The sequence below is a fragment of the Fusarium keratoplasticum genome, chromosome 4 (genome assembly GCF_025433545.1).
Source record: "Fusarium keratoplasticum isolate Fu6.1 chromosome 4, whole genome shotgun sequence".
Lineage (NCBI taxonomy): Eukaryota > Fungi > Ascomycota > Sordariomycetes > Hypocreales > Nectriaceae > Fusarium > Fusarium keratoplasticum.
The window spans coordinates 891,637-908,237 of NC_070532.1; the positions used below are offsets into that span (position 1 = coordinate 891,637).

The window sequence follows — 16,601 nt, forward strand, 5'->3', positions numbered from 1 at the left end:
ATGACCGCTTGAATATTCTAGCAAGATCCATCTGATGGGCTGTCCTCCTTTTTATAATGCCCAGCTGTGATGAGGATGTTGTTCGTCAGGTTGAGCTTGTTTGACCTCCTCGCCACCTCCACCATAAACCCCGGCACCCCACCCGGAACCTCCTTTTCATACCACTCCTTGGCATCCTCAAGTGATAGCGCTACCTCGTGCATCTCCAAAACCTCCTTGCTATCCCAGATACCTTCACGTCTATTGAGAGACCTGAGCATATCGAGCGCACGAGTCCGAAGCTGCTCATCCTCACTAAAAGATATCACAAACGAGAGGCCCGATATGAGGTCGCCGTCGAGGGAAAATGTTGGATGTCCAGGGACGACGACCAACTGCGCCAGAGCTTCTGAAGCGTCGAGAAAAGACGACATTGCCTCGATGGGCGGCGGAGAGTTGGGCCCCCAAGTCATGCTCATCTTCCAGAATTCCTGCGCCACCGTGAGGATGGCGAGTTGTGTGGCGTTTATCATCAGAGGCTGTTTCTCTTGGAGCATTGACTTTGTCAGCTCGAATCGAGCGTTCCAGTGGTAAAACTTTTTATCCAGCTCTTTCCAGGTCTCCTCATCATACGTAATCTTCTCAGAATCTGGGCTTTGGTCGCTTGAACTGCACTCCCAAGGCTCCTCAGCCATGGTCTCCACTGCCTCAACGTCCAGCTTCCGTAGCTCGTAGTTTGCATCTTCCAGGTCTCGAAATGGTGTTGCAGCGGGGGCTTCGGATGCGTTGACGGCGCGGTAGGGAGGGTCTGTAGCGGGGAGGATGTTATCCTCTAGAAATATGGATGCCTCGACTCCCAGGGTGGCAAACATTTGAGTCAGTTTTCTGGTGACATGTCGTCCTTGTGTGTCCGAGGCAAGGGCCGGCAGGGCCAGTAGACGATTACCGGCCCGAAGATGTCGAACGGACTCAGTATATCTCCCTGTGATGCCCTCAAAGGCGATGAACAAGATGCAGCAGACCAAGGTACAGTGAATGTTGAATGCCGAGTCCATAGACATGTGGGGTACGATATGCGAGATGGCCTTGTTGTACTCTTGCATCGCTAAGCCTCGCAACTGCTGCAGTGGAGATCGAGTATCCTGACCAGCCATAAAGAACCGATGAGCAGCACCGACAGCAGAGACTGCATATCTCACTGGTTCGCAATTGTGGGCCAGAGGCAATACAAAGGTCATCCAAAAGTTGGACATGTCGGTTGAGCTGGTCAGTTGCTTGGAGGTCCAGTGGTGGAAGTGGTCGAGATAGTATCTCTCGATGGGGGCACCGGGTGCTGACGGGGGTTGGAAGATGATGACTTGCTTTGACTCTGGTACACAAACATCGCGTCGTCGAACTGGCTTCTTGGGAGGTGGAGGGGGAGCATAGCCGTCGCACTTGACACCGCTGTCGCGACATCGTCGACATATGGGCTTTTCCTCGTCACATTTCACGTGTCTGATCCTGCATGAAGGAGTTGGTTTAGAGCTGAGCCAAGCTATCAAGCGGCAAGGTAACTTACTTGCTATAACCACCAACAAATGTCGCCTATCAGCTTCTTTCCTCGGCACGGGGAACAAGGGGGTTGGGGGTTGAGCGGGTCACGCACCAGGTAATGCATCCAGTCCGGGTTTTGGGGCCATACGCCCGCCTGAACTTGGGCCTCCGGGGCAAAGGATTCGATTCGCTCATGGTTCTGCACGTTATCTTACTTGGCGGGAGAGAATATTCCGTGGCATGGCCGTTATTGTAAAGACTTTTAGATCTGAGAGAAAGGGGAGAAAGATGCGCGGTCCGAGTCTCGGGAGGCGCAGCAAAACACGGTCTGAGTGGAGTATTCGCGATTCAGGATGCTGGGTTGAATACGAAGCAACCAATAGGATTGAGTATTTTGCTCCGCTTTGGGTTAGTAGTTGTTGAAACGAAGACGGCGAGGAGTCAGTGCATCGTGAAGCAACTTAAACCAGACAAACTTGGGTGACATGTTTCAGCTTCACCCTGAAGGCGGTGGCTTGAACTCGCTTGGGGCATAGGCTTGGGTTTGAGATTCTATTTATGTCTGTAAACGAGATTGACAAAAGATCGTGGCTGTAAGCCTAGTCTGGGAACCTTCTTGGCTGCCTCCTTCAACCTGAAGTCTCAAGATCACACATCCAATGAGATAACTCTGACTCATGGGTTGGTCCAAGTTTGTCATGATGATATGCAGCTGAGTCTGATATGTATTACGCGTCAAGGCACTTTGGTCGTTATTGGCGACCAATTGTTTCCCCCAGAAGCCGTTTCATTTTAAAACGGCACTTTGTGGCTTGATACGCATCGTTGTGAGCGTTTACTGTTACTCATAACAGGTAATCCTACTACGGCAGCTCGTAAACAATTGGCTCATCACCTCTCTTCAGCCTCCACTGATTCGTTATCGCCAATATGTCTTCACACCCTCTAAGACACCAGCCCCATTTCTTCACAAACCCTGGTGATAACTCCCATCCGCTCGCATCCCACGGAGGTGACCACGCAATGACACCCCGATGCTCAATCTCCGACTCGGGAAATCCTTCAAAGAGGCCGCCCATGATATCTGACCAAAGCGCATCTTCGTCAAACTGACCAAGCGCTAGCAGGACGTTGTCGCGCCAGACAGGGTGCGGTATGATGTCTACCCAGCCTTCATGCGGGATTGTGCGTTGGAGGGTTGTGGGTAAAAGGGACGGGGGGGCGATGCCTGGATCTGTAGGATATGGGAGAACGTGTTCTGCTGCGGAGGAGCATTCGGCAGTAGGAGCACTCCCAAGTTGTGATACCAGCTCTCGATTAGCGAGAGATGCACGTAGGACGTTGAATTGGAGCAGAACGATTAGGTGATCGGAGGAAAGGGGGAACGTGATCCGAGGCTTGGGTGATCTGGCTGGAATGATGGAGTCTTGAGAGGAAGGAATTCGGGGTATTAGAGGTGCCTGAAGATTATTGCTTTTGGCCGCCGTTGTTGCTGGTACCAGACGTATGGCTTGTTGAGCTTCAACCCAACATGGTATCTCGGACTCGGTCTTAATAGCACGTGTGGCCTTGCTCTTCAACTCAAGGGCCTTTCGCCGTCCTGCATGCAAGGTGAATGTTGGTAAGCGACGCTGGTATTACTAGGTTACTCACGGTATGCTCTGACATTAAGCCTATTTTGTATCCGTCTGCGTGACACCGCATCAGTAATTCCACTCCAATCGTCTTCCTCATCTATGAGCTGCCAAGGTTTAGCAAGACGCTCATTCATTGTGCGGCTTCGGGCTAACTGACCTCTGGTAGTTTGGGCACAGGGGTCCCGCGGACCCGAGATGCAGTCGATGGCATGACGCCAGCTCGAATTCTCGGCTTGGAAGACATTCCGAAGTAGTAGACTGGGAAAATGTGTGTTTTCCAAGTGCAGCTGGCCATGGTGCCTAGGCCGTCAGCAGTGTGGAGGTGGAGGTTTTGGGCTGACGCCAGCATCAACAGGGGGTGCTGATTCCGGTGGTGGTAGGATCGCAAGATGCCTGCTCTCATTGGATAGAAACTTAAGTCTAGCCCTTTTGGTCTTAGCTGCATGCGCCTGGCTTACCATCTGGCTTTCCTCTTTTCGAAACACCACGAGATGCTGATGGTTGGTCGTGGATTTGATGATTTGGAGCGTCACTTCTGGGCCAATTCATGGGGGAGAGTTAGGTATGGATTTCGGGTATTTAAGCCACTGTTCCCTTCCCATGATTCTTGTATTTATCTTGTTATCCAACAATCTGAATCAATTTTACAGCCATCGCTTTCCCCCCTTGTGCACAGTTACCCTATTTATTCAACTTCAAGATCGTTCGCGTATTCTTCATCACCATGACTTTTCATCCCGACTCACTTCCTGACCTGAAAGGAAAGGTGTATATTGTCACTGGTGGTACTTCGGGCATGTCAGTACTAATTTCGCCCCGTAGATCTCTCCAAACTAACGATGAGGCTCTAGTGGCTACAATACCGCCGCTCGTCTCGCTCAGCATGGCGCACACGTCTACCTGTGCGCACGCTCCCACGCAAAAGGCGAAAATGCAGCATCCGGGATCAAGGAGCGCTACCCTCAAGCGAATATCTCCATCTTGGAAATGGACCATACATCACTGTCTGCTGTCGTCTCTGCAGCCAAGCTCTTTCTGTCTAAAGAGACCGCACTGCATGGGCTCGTCAACAATGCTGGCATCATGGCAACGCCTTTCGAGATTACTAAAGACGGGTACGAAGCTCAGTGGCAGACAAACTATGTTGCTCACTGGGTTTTCACTTCTTACATGGTACCCCTCATGCTCAACACGTCAAAGGGTCTACCCTCTGGCACTGTCCGGATTGTGAATCTGTCTTCGTCAGGCCACTACCAGGCACCAAAGGGAGGTATCAACTTTGTCGATACTTCACTCCCCAACGAGGGTGGAATAGCTCGATATGGTCAATCCAAGCTCGGCAACATCTTCCACGCCAAGACGTTGCACAAGAGGTACGGTCCTGGGTCACCCAGCTCCAAAGCGGGCCAGGGAGAAATCTGGACTGCGATTGTGCACCCAGGCTATGTGGAGAGCCAAATTGCAGACCGCGCAGAGATTCCGCTGCTATTGAGGCAGTTCTTCTCAGTGTTTGGCGCTCTGGGAGGAAAGGTGGATGGGGACAAGGGCGCATGGACGAGTGTCTTCTGTGTCGCAAGCCCCGAGATGAAGGAGAGCCAGAGCGGTACATACTTTCAGAGGATTGCCGAAGCTGGCTGGCAGAGTTGCCTGGCCAAGGACGAAAAGCTGGCTGAGAAGCTGGAGGACTGGACAAAGGAAGAGATGAGGAAAGGAGGCTGGGTTGGCCAGTGAGTGGGAGGGCAATGTACGGGCTTGGATGTATCGACGGTTTCCTCTCATTATAATTTGCAAGACTCATATAAAAGACTTGTTTGAATGTTTCGGTAATTAATCTTGGAGAATATTGAATTGGATATGCTGTAGTCTCAAGCAATGATGGTGTGAGCGCTCACCAGTCTCAGCTTGTAGCATGGTCTCAGATGGCCATAGTAGGAAACAGGGTTATGGAGTTAAGGCGTTAAGGCACTCATTGTTTCCCGACGCCAGCCTAGTATATGTGGCCATAAGCCACCTTGATTTTCCCTCATTTTTGTTAGTCCTGGCGTCTGCGTGTCTCTTCGGATGGTTCACAGTCAAGGTGATTGATGTTGGGTACAACAAGGATGCATTCATCAACATAATGATGGCATTGAAACCCTTATGAGACGTTCAACCGCCTAAGCTTGGGTCATCTCAAGATTGATCGTTCAAAGGCGAGCTTTTATACCAGCTTGCTTGGAAGTCGTATCCTGTTCTGACCCTTTGCCCGTTGCCGCCTTGAAAGGCAGGGATGTTATTAGAAGCAACTACCACAATGCGCATTTGAACTATTAAGCTAGTATGAACCATCACTATCCTTGGAAGGCTCACAATACATTAACCTTTTCAATCCACATGAATGCTGCTGGTTAGTCATGTCGGTGACAATGTCGTGGCTTCACAGAGTAACTCCAATCTAGGCCCTACGTCGGGGAACAATGGATCCTTCTAAGATCAACATCAAATAACCCTGGCCACAATGTTTTTCATTAGACAACTGTTTTTCCTGCCTAGCTTAACTAGCGAACACATAGCAGCCCGTTTGCACCTAGCCTCTCGACAGCGTTTGCATAGTGTTCATTGGCGTACGCATCCCACGGTTCGCGAAGTGGTAGTATAAGGTCACCAAACTTGAATCATGAGAGTCAGACAGACAAACGCTTCCGATAATGAAGGAATGATGATTACGTGATAGGATCAAATAAATTCATGAATTGTCGGCTCGATAACCAGCCGGTTTAAAGCCCCGAAGGATATCAATCCTCTGCCGCCCTGCGCAGAACTGCCTACCAGCTGCGCAGTAATGAAAGAAGCTAGAATTACTGCAAACATGTGAATCAGCGTTCCATGACAGAGAAATCGGCACTACCGGTCGTGTCATCCCTGTCCTGTCAGAGCGATCCCTGGGGTTTCGGCTGGCACCTTGGGCAGCAAGACGGCATTCAGCCGAACTTGGAGAGGATATCCTTGCCCCGAGGCGCAATTGAGTGGGATCGGGGAACCGCTTCGGAATGCTGACTTGAACGAGGCGTACGCCCGTCAGCTGGGTCCTAACGTGGGTTGCTTCGATTGGTGGTGGTGTTGCGAGATTACGGACACCTGCATCAGGCCGCCAAGAAGTGTATTTTAAGCATCATTGGGGCAGGGCTGAGGCATGTAGTCCTCGGAGCTTATTCCTAAAAGTTGACCACCGCGAGCCAAGGTTGAACATGTTGTCAAGTCCATTGAAAACGTGATTCAAATATTTTCACTCTTTGGGCTGGGTAGCCAACTGAACCAATCTAGCTCGTAGTTACGTCTTGTTTGAGAACCTCGGCCAGTTGAGTGACAGGGAATCAAGCATATTAAACAATATCTATCTCGTTCGCCAACACTCCCTTGCAGTAACTACATTATGTTGTCATCTCGGCGTACGACAGATGAGGTTGATTGTAGACCCATCTCACATCATTCTCATCAGCTTTCTTGTCCGACTTGAGCCAGCAGTTACCATTGTACTTTTCCACCGCATTTGCCATTCCCCGGTCGAACACCACGGCTTTGCAAGGGTAACCCACAGGGTCCTCGCCAGCACCTGTGGGAGCGTTCCTCATCTGAGCGCACGCCGAAGCGCAGTCCTCGATGGTGTAGGCAATGACCACGCCGATGTCTCTGATGCTATTTGTCTTTGATTTCCTGGCGTCCACTCCGCAGTACCACTTGAACCTGGAGCCTCCAGGGGTGGTAAAGTACTTTTTGAAGCCCTTGCTGTCGCAGTCGATCGTGAGGTTCTTGACATCGTTGTAGAGTTTGGGGAGGTAGGTGCCGTTGTTATTGGTCTCGGTGGCCGCCGCGTCAGCTGTTGGTGTCGGGCAGGCAGATGTTTGGGTGAGAGCTTCGACAGAAGATTCAGAGCTGTGGGTGTGGTTAGTATCCAGGCTGCATCTGAAGAGACGATTGAAGACTCACTTTTGGCAGTTGGCTAGTGCTGCACCTAGGCCGCCACCCAGAGCACCTCCGACAATGATGGCCGTGATTGCGGCCACCAAGATACCAAACGTCAAGAAGGTTGTGCCAAAGGGCCCCTTTGGCTTTTGCTCCGGCTGGCCTGGATAGGGATAGGGATGATCCTGTGCTGCTGCTCCATAGCCCTTGGTTTGGTCGTAAGGATCGTATTGAGGAACAAGCTCGGGTGCCGTCGCATCGGGATCAACCTCCAAGCCGGCGTGGTCTGGTTGAGTCGCCATCTCGTCCGAGTTTGAAAGGAAGGCGGTGCTTCGAGGGATCGACGTGGACCTTGCTGTAGTCGGATGGAGCGAACGAACGAACGGAGAGAGGATGTCGTCAGAGCACAGTAGAGGGCGTGTCGCGAAAGATAAAAGAAAGACGTTGGTTACGAGAGAAGAAGAAGAGAAAGAAAAACCGTTTCTCACACAATTATGGGCTGTGCCTGGGCGCAGTATCCAGCTCGCAAAAGAATCACCAATTCGGGTTCGGACGAACCAACCAATGACGCACTAAAAAGTCGTTATATCCGCCCTACAAGGATTCTCGTGCAGGGCTTTGGCTCCACGAGAGGGTCAAAACGCCTCGTTGACGGGGCGTCGTGCAGATTAGCGACCCTGTAAGGATTCCTCCTCGAGTGATCATCGGCTGACTAGTGGGATCCTTCCCGAGGTTTAGAGAGTGTTGAGAGGTTCAGAGGAGGTGTATTTTAAGATTAAGGCCTGTGGCTGGGACCCTGAGCTACAGACAGGCAGTTTAATCTGACCAACGCCCAACCCACCTTGTGCAGCATGGCCAGGGTCGCTCCGTTAGGCTTCTTTAGCCGGCTGTTTCTTCCTTTCACTGTCATGAAGTATACTCGCGTACAATCTCCCTATTGGTGCTTTCAACATCGCCTCGGCGATGCCCCCCCAGCAAAGCGACATCGGCTGCATCAGGCTTATACACGACTGTCTCCTGCTCAGCAAACATGGAAGAACGTGGCAGTAGAGGGTGATCCTCATCCGAAGCCTCAATCTTGGCATTGCTCCCCCCCGCCGCCTTGAAGAACATCCCCCAATACTCGGCCATCGTCCAGTTCTCGTCTCCCAATAGTATCGCCCGCCCGCTCACGACTGCCGCATTATCCAACGCTCCAGCGACAGCCGCTGCCAAGGAAATGGTCGACATGATGTCTGAGCCCCAGCGCGGCGCAAATGGGGAATGTCGAGCTTCCCCTGCCCGTAGTTGACGAGCGCTTCGTATATAGGCACGCGCATGCCGGGGACCTTTCCAACCACCATGGGTGCATCAAGGCTTCAGGCGTAAAAGCTTGGTGATGTGAGAGCTGTGACTCCATCTGCGGCCTGCTTTCTCGAGCGGACGTAAGCTGCCGCCTTGACCTGCTCTGGTGCGACGTGATGGGTGTAACTGCCGATATTCACCAAGATTTGACTCCAGCATCTCTTGCTAGGCGTGCAAAGGCTGGAACAGCCTCACCGTTGCTGTAGGGGTAGTATTGTCTGCCTCGGCCTGCTGCTCGGGAGGGATGTGTCGACTATCAGTGCCAGCGGAAAAAACGATTGCTTCGAATGCTCCTAGGGTTTCTCTGCTAAAGTCTTGCTCTAGCTTGAGATAGTCTCCCTGGAGATATGATAGCTCTGCAAGTGCAGGTACATCGGGTGGCAGGGAGGGCTTGCGGCCGGTGATGGTGACTTGGTGGCCGAGGGATCGCAGATGTAGGTAGAGCGGTCGTGCCGCCGATCATGCCAGTGCCGCCAACAACGAGAACCTTCATGATGGGTAGTGACGATGCACAGACTTTTCAAGTTATTTGCCGGCTTCAGAGTCCAGAGTTGGGAGTTCAGTGGGCAAATTTATAACTAGTCTATAACGTTACCTATATGATTGGCATAACGTTATTGGCGGAGTTGTGGAGTTTACAAGGACCGATAAAGGAGCCATCTTGCAAATGTCACTTCACTCAGTGGCGGCACCGTGCAGATCAAGGGTCAATTTTGATCGTCAGGAGGATCGAGAGCCTAGCATGGGTAGGAGTCAAAGAAGTGCAGATATGTTACGCCGAAGCTTTGGTTCAGTTTCGGCACTCTTTGGGGATGAGAGAAACATACTGCATATTAGCCTCGTAGGCATGAGAGTTTTCATTGCAACAGCATCTTTCACGAATACGTTGTCTCTGGCATAATTTCAATGCCTTCATTTTATAGAAACTGTATTCCTTGTTTCTGTGTCTAAGAACACGGGTTGTAAGCAACATCAACAACAAAGAAGAGCAGAATATTCTGGTTTTATATGCTATTTCACCAAGCGTGATTTATCCTGAAGCCTATTAGCTGTACGACACCCCCATGTCTCCCACGGCCAAGAATAAGCCTGCATGATTGCATGGGGTCGCGGTTTCTGCAACCAATAACATGATACAAAAGCCCATCTCACTCACTTTCAAACGCATGCGCGATTTTTCATCCTCCAACAACTCGATCGTGGCACCCCCAAAAGAGCGCCAGGCTAGCCATGGCTTCAACCGCACATATCAACCGTTCCAAGATAGGAGCTGCAGATCTTTGTGATGGGTGTTTAGTTGTGCTATTGGACGATTCCGTCGAAGAATTCTACGAGGGGAAAATGGGTAAAAATGACGATACGCCGACTCTCCGACACGTGCATGAGGAGCAGTACCGGGAGCCAGACTATTTCTATCACACCTATTACGAGGACGAGGAGGACAACAAGGACAAGGATGAGGATGAGAGCGAAGGCGATGTGTCCCCAGATACGGATGAACTTTTTATCGCAGGGGTCCCACCTAGAAGATGGAAAGATGAATTGCCTGGTCTACCTGCCATGGCTGAGGCGGCTGAAGCCGGTTGCCAGCTCTGCCAGTTTCTTCGCCAAGCCATTCTTCGAAAAGGGGTTTCCTTTGAAGGCCCTATCCAGGTGTTGGCAGGATATATATGGGGCGCTAGTCGCTCCTATGTTGAGCAAAGAGACGATGGACTTGTGGCTTGGAGATGTGAGGTTCGCGATGGCAGGGGAGAGGGATATTTGCTGTCCGCCATGGACTTTAACGTGGAAACGAGAAACGGCAAGTACTTTGGACCTTTTTGCGCATTTAGAAAGCTAACATGGGTTGTCTCCAGGCGAGATAGCTACGTGGCTACGCATGGATGGGAAGCGATCACCCACGCCGTTGGACGTTCATAACGTTGAATGGATGAAGGATACACTCGGTCAATGCGAGGAGAAATGCAACCACCTCGAAGCTAGTACCGATTTCCTACCAACCAGGTTGATCGATGTTGGAACCAAAACTGGGGACGATGCGCGACTAATGAGAACAACCGACTCTAGCGACCAAGGCCTGAAGTACGCTGCTTTGAGCTACTGCTGGGGCCTAAAGGAAGACGCTGCAAAACAGACCAAGACGACCAGATCCAACTTATCCCAGCATCTTCAAGGCATGCCGCTGGGGGATATGGTTCCTGTGGTAAGAGATGCGATTCTGGTGTGCAAAGCCCTTGACATACAATATCTCTGGGTCGACGCCCTTTGCATCCTCCAGGATGATTCCGACGACTGGGATAAGGAGAGCCAAATGATGGGGCACATTTTCTACTCCTCATTTCTGACAATTTGTCCCTTGTCCTCAAACTCTTGCTTGAAAGGCTTCTTGGGGCCGAGACCCCCAGGACTTGAAATCGAGTTTCAGTCCTCTCGCCGCAAAAGTATTCGGGGTACCTACACCTTGTTCGAAAGGACAGCAACACTTGACAATATGACAACTGATTTGAAATATTGCCAAGATCTAGATAGGGATCAGTCATCATGGGTCACCAGGGGCTGGACACTGCAAGAAGACCTCATGTCGCTCCGGACCTTGTTTTTCGGAACTAGCATGTGCCATTTTTCTTGTAAGAGATTGGACAGATCAGAGAATGGCTATCATTCGTCGGTCCGTGCTTCGGAAGTCACAGCTCGGGACATCATGAGTTGGAGTTTGAAGCCGCAGGGGCGTCTTTCGCACGCTCAAAGAGGGGAGCTGCACGACCGATGGGGGGAAACTTACAAAATAACGAAGAGGAAATGGATGTACAGAGAGGATATTTTACCTGCGATATCAAGCCTCGCTAAGCAGTATGCCGCTCTTACCAACGAAGCCTACCTCGCCGGTCTCTGGGAAAACACCCTACACTACGACCTCCTTTGGATAATCAGGATCCCCGATGCTGGAGACTTGGAGAAAACTCTACAACGAATTCGATACCAGAGGCCATATATCGCTCCGTCTTGGAGTTGGTCATCACAACAGAAGCGATTTGAAACGTTGAGAGTCAGAACATACAACGCAAGTGAGAGGTCTGGCTTTATAACCCAGTCCGATCCGCCCCTTCCTTCCCACTCACGGTCTGAATTCATTTTGGAGAAAATCAATATGGATTCGTGGGGGAAGAATCCTTTTGGACGGTTGAAAGGAGGCTCCATCAAGGTTTCCGGCAAGGTGGCCCATTTTCCTTCAGACGTGCTGATGAAGCCCTGTGATCATCGGGGTCGTCCGGCACTGGGGTACTTCACAAACAATTACGGAACGTGCTACTTGGACTGGTCCTCGGAAGTCAGCACAGTTCAGCAGCCGGGGAAGATGCGACTGCTGCTGCTGTTGAGCTGCTGCGCTGCCACGATTGACTGGGATCCGTTGATATGGTACGCGAACCCGGAAGAGAACCACAAGGAGATGCACAGCGCTTTTGTTGAGCGCAATCCCCTGTGTCGCACAATTTGGAAAGACTACGTTGGCAGTGAAGACTGCAAGTGCTGCAAGCATGAAGACCTGCCGAGGAATGCATGGGGGATTGTCATCTATCCTGCAGAGGGGCCTGACTCTTTCTACCGAGTTGGGTGCTTCACGTTGCTTGCCTATAGTGGAGGAACGGATCTCTTCAAGAATGTCGGTAACCAAACAATTCAGCTTGTTTGAGGATATGAGATGGAGAACCTGGTCATGTGAGATTTGAACTTGTTCAGCGTCAACAACGCGCCTCGGTGACCACTCAGCAGACCGGATGACGACTCTGTGGATTCATGATCCACCCGCTACTCATCTCCGGGGTGGTAAAGCGGTAAACTCTGTTTTCTTTTTTCCTGTAGCGTACACGAGGGAAGCGGAGGGAAGAGAAGCTTAATATTTGAGTTAGCGCGGCATGCGAGGTGGTGGGTGTGTTCCCCACGAGCAGTGCCTGCAGTTCAATGGAAATCGTTTCAATATGTTATCGCAACACTATGGACAGAACAGCTGTTGGTTGATCAAAGAAGCGGGATTGCTTACACGGGAAATGATGAGCGGGCTGAGACCCGATATCACAAAGCCACGCCCAGGGTAATACGCCCGCTGACATCAATAAGGGACGGAATACTATTGTCGAATTAGTAGTTCTCGTCTCTTTTCTCTCGTGTACTCCACGCCAGGCGGGATACCGAGTAAGGTTACCCTGTCTCTCCCGAGTACCTTGTTTATCTGTCTCAGCGCCATCATGTCGCTGATTCCACAACAGGTCTGATCGTCCCGCTCCTCCACCACTATAGCCATTCACTCAGGGCGGACCCTAGATGTGGATCATGCCGTGCAACGCAGGAGATTCGTTGGAGGCAGCGCTATCTAACTGGTGAGGGGTTGGTACCGTACGCGTAGAGGCTCACAGCCCTGCTCAACGTCATCTCCGGACCGGAGGATTTCCCTCTGCTCCCTTGATAGACCGGCATCGAACCGGGATGTGTGATGCCACGACGAGCTTAATCAACACCTGATCTCACTCCCGAGCGACCCCTCGCGTCGTGGTTGGGTAGACTGAGGCCTCCAGCTGGAGGCTGTGCCCCCCTGAACGCCCATCGCTAGCCAAGAAGTGGCTAGCCTTGTTTCCCCCGTCGGTGAATCGAGCAAGGGTCAAATCAAGCTTTGCTTGGCATTTTTTAGCACGTATCTGACAAGCCCTCTCCTCATTAACCACATCAGGATCGTCACCGAGGAGCCGGAACGCCTGGGAAATAAATTGCTCACCCAAAAATGAAGAGCATCACGTAAAAAATTACTCTCCCCTTTTCCTCTTTCTCTCAGTACTTTTGCTGCCTCACTGCTTCTTCCATCACCAAAGTCTCTGTACACGAGCTGCTTGCTTCCTCTCGCCCATCATGTGGTTGCCGCCCATTAACTTTCTAACTCTGCATTGTGATGCTACCCACTTCTCCGATGAGGTATCGTGCATTCATGGCTGATGACGGATTTGCCTAGATGCGTACATCATCTTGATGTGTTTACTTGCCATCCCGATCCTCTACCCATACGGCAATCTCACAGCCATTGATTCCTTCTTCTTCGGTGCCAGCGCGTCCACAGAGTCCGGGCTAAACACGTGCGTCCCTTGTCCGTCTCTGTTTCTTTTGTTGACCACTCCTCATTTCTTTACAGGGTCGATGTGAAGGAGCTCAAAACCTACCAGCAGCTCTACATCTACTTTATTCCCATGCTTACGAACCTCGGCTTCGTCAACATTATTGTCGTCATTGTCCGCCTGCACTGGTTCCGGAGTCATCTCAAGCGCCTTGGTGAGCGATCCTTCAAGCATGGCTGCGGCGCTTCGTATCAAGTTGCATGTGCACGAGGGGGCTAACATGGTGATGTGTGTGACTAGCTCCCCAGCTCCACCCTCGCCGACAGCGCGGTGGTTCTGAAGCTGACCCTGAGGACATTCCCGATACGTCAACGACAGAAACCCCTGATACAGCTGGCAAACTTCCCGTGGCGGTGGCAAGCGGTAACGATGCCAGGATAACTAGCGAAAACCCTGGTCAAGCTCCGGTCGTAAGCCCGGACAGTGCAAGACCGATCGCGCGCACCACTACCATCAGCTTTGACCCTTCAACCGAGAAGCATAAAGACGACACCACCCTCTACATCCCATCGCCGAGGGACCGTGAACGCGGTAAGGCCTCTCGAACCCTGGTGGGTAGCGCAACTATTATTGACGCACCAAGGACACCCCATTGTTGAAGAGACCGGGAGAGGGAGGGTTGATGTCGATAGCGATGATGGTATGGCTCTGTACTGCCTTTTCTTTATAATGTCTAACAGTCTCCTTTATAGACGTCATCAGTAACAATGGTATGGCCCTCACCCAAGAGAACCAACACAAGCTAACAGACCCTAGAAAACCAGCTTAAGCCAGTGTCTAGCTCAACCTCTAATAATGGGGGCCCATCTCTTCGCCTTCGCCGCCGACTGAGTGACCGCGATGGCCTACAGATAACCGCAGCTCGTTCCATGGATCGTGTCGCTGATGTTGCTGCGTCCATCTTGCTTCTTGGTTCCGAGACGAAGCCTCGACCCCGTCCTCCGACTCCCGCCCCCCAGAAGCAGCCAGCCTTGAACGACACGCCGTTCCTCTCGCGCCAGGCCACTATTGGCCGCAATTCCCAGTTCCGTAACCTAACGTCTCATGACTTGGAGGTACTGGGTGGTATTGAGTATCGCAGTTTGAAGCTCCTGCTCAAGATTGTAACAGGTGAGTTTATGACTTGCACAATGCCTTTCATGTAGTGCATGCTAACCGGCCATGAGCTTACTTCTTTGGTATGCACCTGTTTGGCGTCATATGCCTTATTGGCTGGATCCAGACGGCAAACCCCAAGTACAGGGACTATCTGGAGTCAATTGCACAGGACAAGAACTGGTGGTAAGTACTCCCGTCTTAATCGAACCTCGGAAGCAATTGGCTGAGATAGACGCATTGTACAGGGCCATTTATTCTGCCCAGACGATGGTGGACAACCTCGGCTTCTCACTCACGCCTGACTCGATGATATCGTTCCGCGATGCCAAATTCCCCATGATCCTGATGAGCTTCCTCGCTTTTGCTGGCAATACGCTATACCCAGTCTTCCTCCGCCTGGTCATTTGGATCATGGCCAAGGTCACGCCCAAGCATTCTCCTACCCAGGAGCCTCTTGCGTTCCTGCTCAACCATCCTCGTAGATGCTACACCTTACTCTTCCCCAGCCAACCAACCTGGATCCTCTTCGCCATCATTTTTGCTCTAAACTTTGTCGACGTCCTTCTCATCATTATTCTTGACCTTCACAACCCCGAAGTCGCGTCCTTGCCGCTTGACGCGCGTATTCCGGCGGCCATCTTCCAGGCCGCTTCAGCGCGTCATACCGGCACTGCCACCTTCAACTTGGCTAACGTCGACCCAGCTGTGCAGCTCAGCCTTCTGATTATGATGTATATCGCCATCTTTCCCATCGCTCTCAGCATTCGATCTTCCAACACTTATGAGGAGAAGTCACTCGGGCTCTGGCATGATGAAGAATCACCAAACGAGGAAAATGGCAAGTCGTATTTGGTGACACATATGAAGAACCAACTTGGCTTCGATCTGTGGTATATCTTCTTGGGGACCTTTTGCATAATCATTGCCGAATCGGACAGGGTTGCAAATGTTGATGAGCCGGTAAGAACGAAGCATGCTTTTAAAGAGTGGACGCGTCTAATCGCTGTTAGGCCTTCTCTGTCTTTTCGATTCTCTTCGAGGTGACCTCGGCATAGTAAGTGCCCCATCCCCAACTCTCGGCGGTTTATGACTCACAAATCTCAGTGGCAACGTTGGCCTGAGTCTCGGCTACCCAACTGTCAGCACTTCTCTGAGTGGCATGTTTGGAACCTTTAGCAAAGTCGTCATATGCCTGATGATGATCCGAGGACGCCACCGCGGCCTCCCCTACGCCCTTGACCGGGCCATCATGCTTCCTGATGGACAGGTCCTGGAGAACACCCTCCGATCTTCTTGATTCCTAACCCCACATTTGTTGAGGTAGGAGAGACGCGATTGGTGGTGCCCCTTCGAAGAGAGGTTTTGACACTTTGTGATTCACCTAGAATCCGGGATACTTGGATACTTTAGATCAAGCAGCACAAGATCTTCTCTGCCACAATGAAAAATTTTCTACTGAGGCCATGGAATGACATCTCTTCCCCCTCGTTCGGTTGAGAGTGTGTGATCGGCTGCGAACTCAACGGCAAGGGAAGCGAACGATAAAATTATACGGACACTACTATTTGAACCAATATTTTCTCTCTTATAGCAACTTTTATTCCTGAAGTCTGTAAAAAGGAATCGCCAAATGAACCATCAATCGAGGTATGGGGTGTTTGGTCATCTCCATCTTGTTTCCTTAATGATAGCAGCAATCAGGTGATGTCCATAACCCAAGATGCTCTCCCCTTTCCGACCCAAATAATCTCATTTCGGCAAAATGAAAAAACAATCAATCAAGTCACACAAGCACAGCCACGCAGCCCGAAACACGGGAGCGATGACTCGGTGGCGATGGGGAAATGACTGCGGTATACCTGATCCGGCCTTTGAGGGATTTCTTGGCGTGTCCCGCCTCGTGTAA

General features: G+C 51.3%; 6 protein-coding genes across 6 annotated transcripts; 2 read left to right on the plus strand and 4 right to left on the minus strand.

Annotated features, from left to right (window-relative positions):
• Positions 1-17: 17 nt before the first annotated feature.
• On the minus strand, positions 18-1,710 carry NCS57_00537300 (Zn(2)-C6 fungal-type domain-containing protein; the record flags this gene model as incomplete). The annotated part of the gene is made up of 3 exons (XM_053055296.1): positions 18-1,482; positions 1,541-1,566; positions 1,624-1,710. The coding sequence occupies 3 exons, from the start codon at positions 1,708-1,710 to the stop codon at positions 18-20; spliced, it is 1,578 nt and encodes a 525-aa protein (XP_052914251.1).
• Positions 1,711-2,378: 668 nt separating this feature from the next.
• Positions 2,379-3,396, minus strand: NCS57_00537400 (uncharacterized protein; the record flags this gene model as incomplete). Its single annotated transcript, XM_053055297.1, has 3 exons — positions 2,379-3,115; positions 3,169-3,256; positions 3,310-3,396. The coding sequence occupies 3 exons, from the start codon at positions 3,394-3,396 to the stop codon at positions 2,379-2,381; spliced, it is 912 nt and encodes a 303-aa protein (XP_052914252.1).
• Positions 3,397-3,876: 480 nt separating this feature from the next.
• NCS57_00537500 (uncharacterized protein) lies at positions 3,877-4,883 on the plus strand (the record flags this gene model as incomplete). The annotated part of the gene is made up of 2 exons (XM_053055298.1): positions 3,877-3,950; positions 4,004-4,883. 2 exons carry the CDS (start codon positions 3,877-3,879, stop codon positions 4,881-4,883), a joined length of 954 nt encoding a protein of 317 aa, XP_052914253.1.
• Positions 4,884-6,562: 1,679 nt separating this feature from the next.
• Positions 6,563-7,396, minus strand: NCS57_00537600 (uncharacterized protein; the record flags this gene model as incomplete). Its single annotated transcript, XM_053055299.1, has 2 exons — positions 6,563-7,064; positions 7,119-7,396. The coding sequence occupies 2 exons, from the start codon at positions 7,394-7,396 to the stop codon at positions 6,563-6,565; spliced, it is 780 nt and encodes a 259-aa protein (XP_052914254.1).
• A 604-nt stretch (positions 7,397-8,000) lies between these two features.
• NCS57_00537700 (Epimerase domain-containing protein) lies at positions 8,001-8,324 on the minus strand (the record flags this gene model as incomplete). The annotated part of the gene is made up of 1 exon (XM_053055300.1): positions 8,001-8,324. The coding sequence occupies one exon, from the start codon at positions 8,322-8,324 to the stop codon at positions 8,001-8,003; it is 324 nt and encodes a 107-aa protein (XP_052914255.1).
• Positions 8,325-9,668: 1,344 nt separating this feature from the next.
• On the plus strand, positions 9,669-15,992 carry NCS57_00537800 (HET domain-containing protein; the record flags this gene model as incomplete). Its single annotated transcript, XM_053055301.1, has 13 exons — positions 9,669-10,239; positions 10,295-10,641; positions 11,290-12,103; positions 13,438-13,558; positions 13,615-13,751; positions 13,838-14,128; positions 14,181-14,237; positions 14,290-14,307; positions 14,354-14,707; positions 14,764-14,878; positions 14,941-15,655; positions 15,706-15,749; positions 15,800-15,992. The coding sequence occupies 13 exons, from the start codon at positions 9,669-9,671 to the stop codon at positions 15,990-15,992; spliced, it is 3,777 nt and encodes a 1,258-aa protein (XP_052914256.1).
• Between the last annotated feature and the right edge of the window lie 609 nt (positions 15,993-16,601).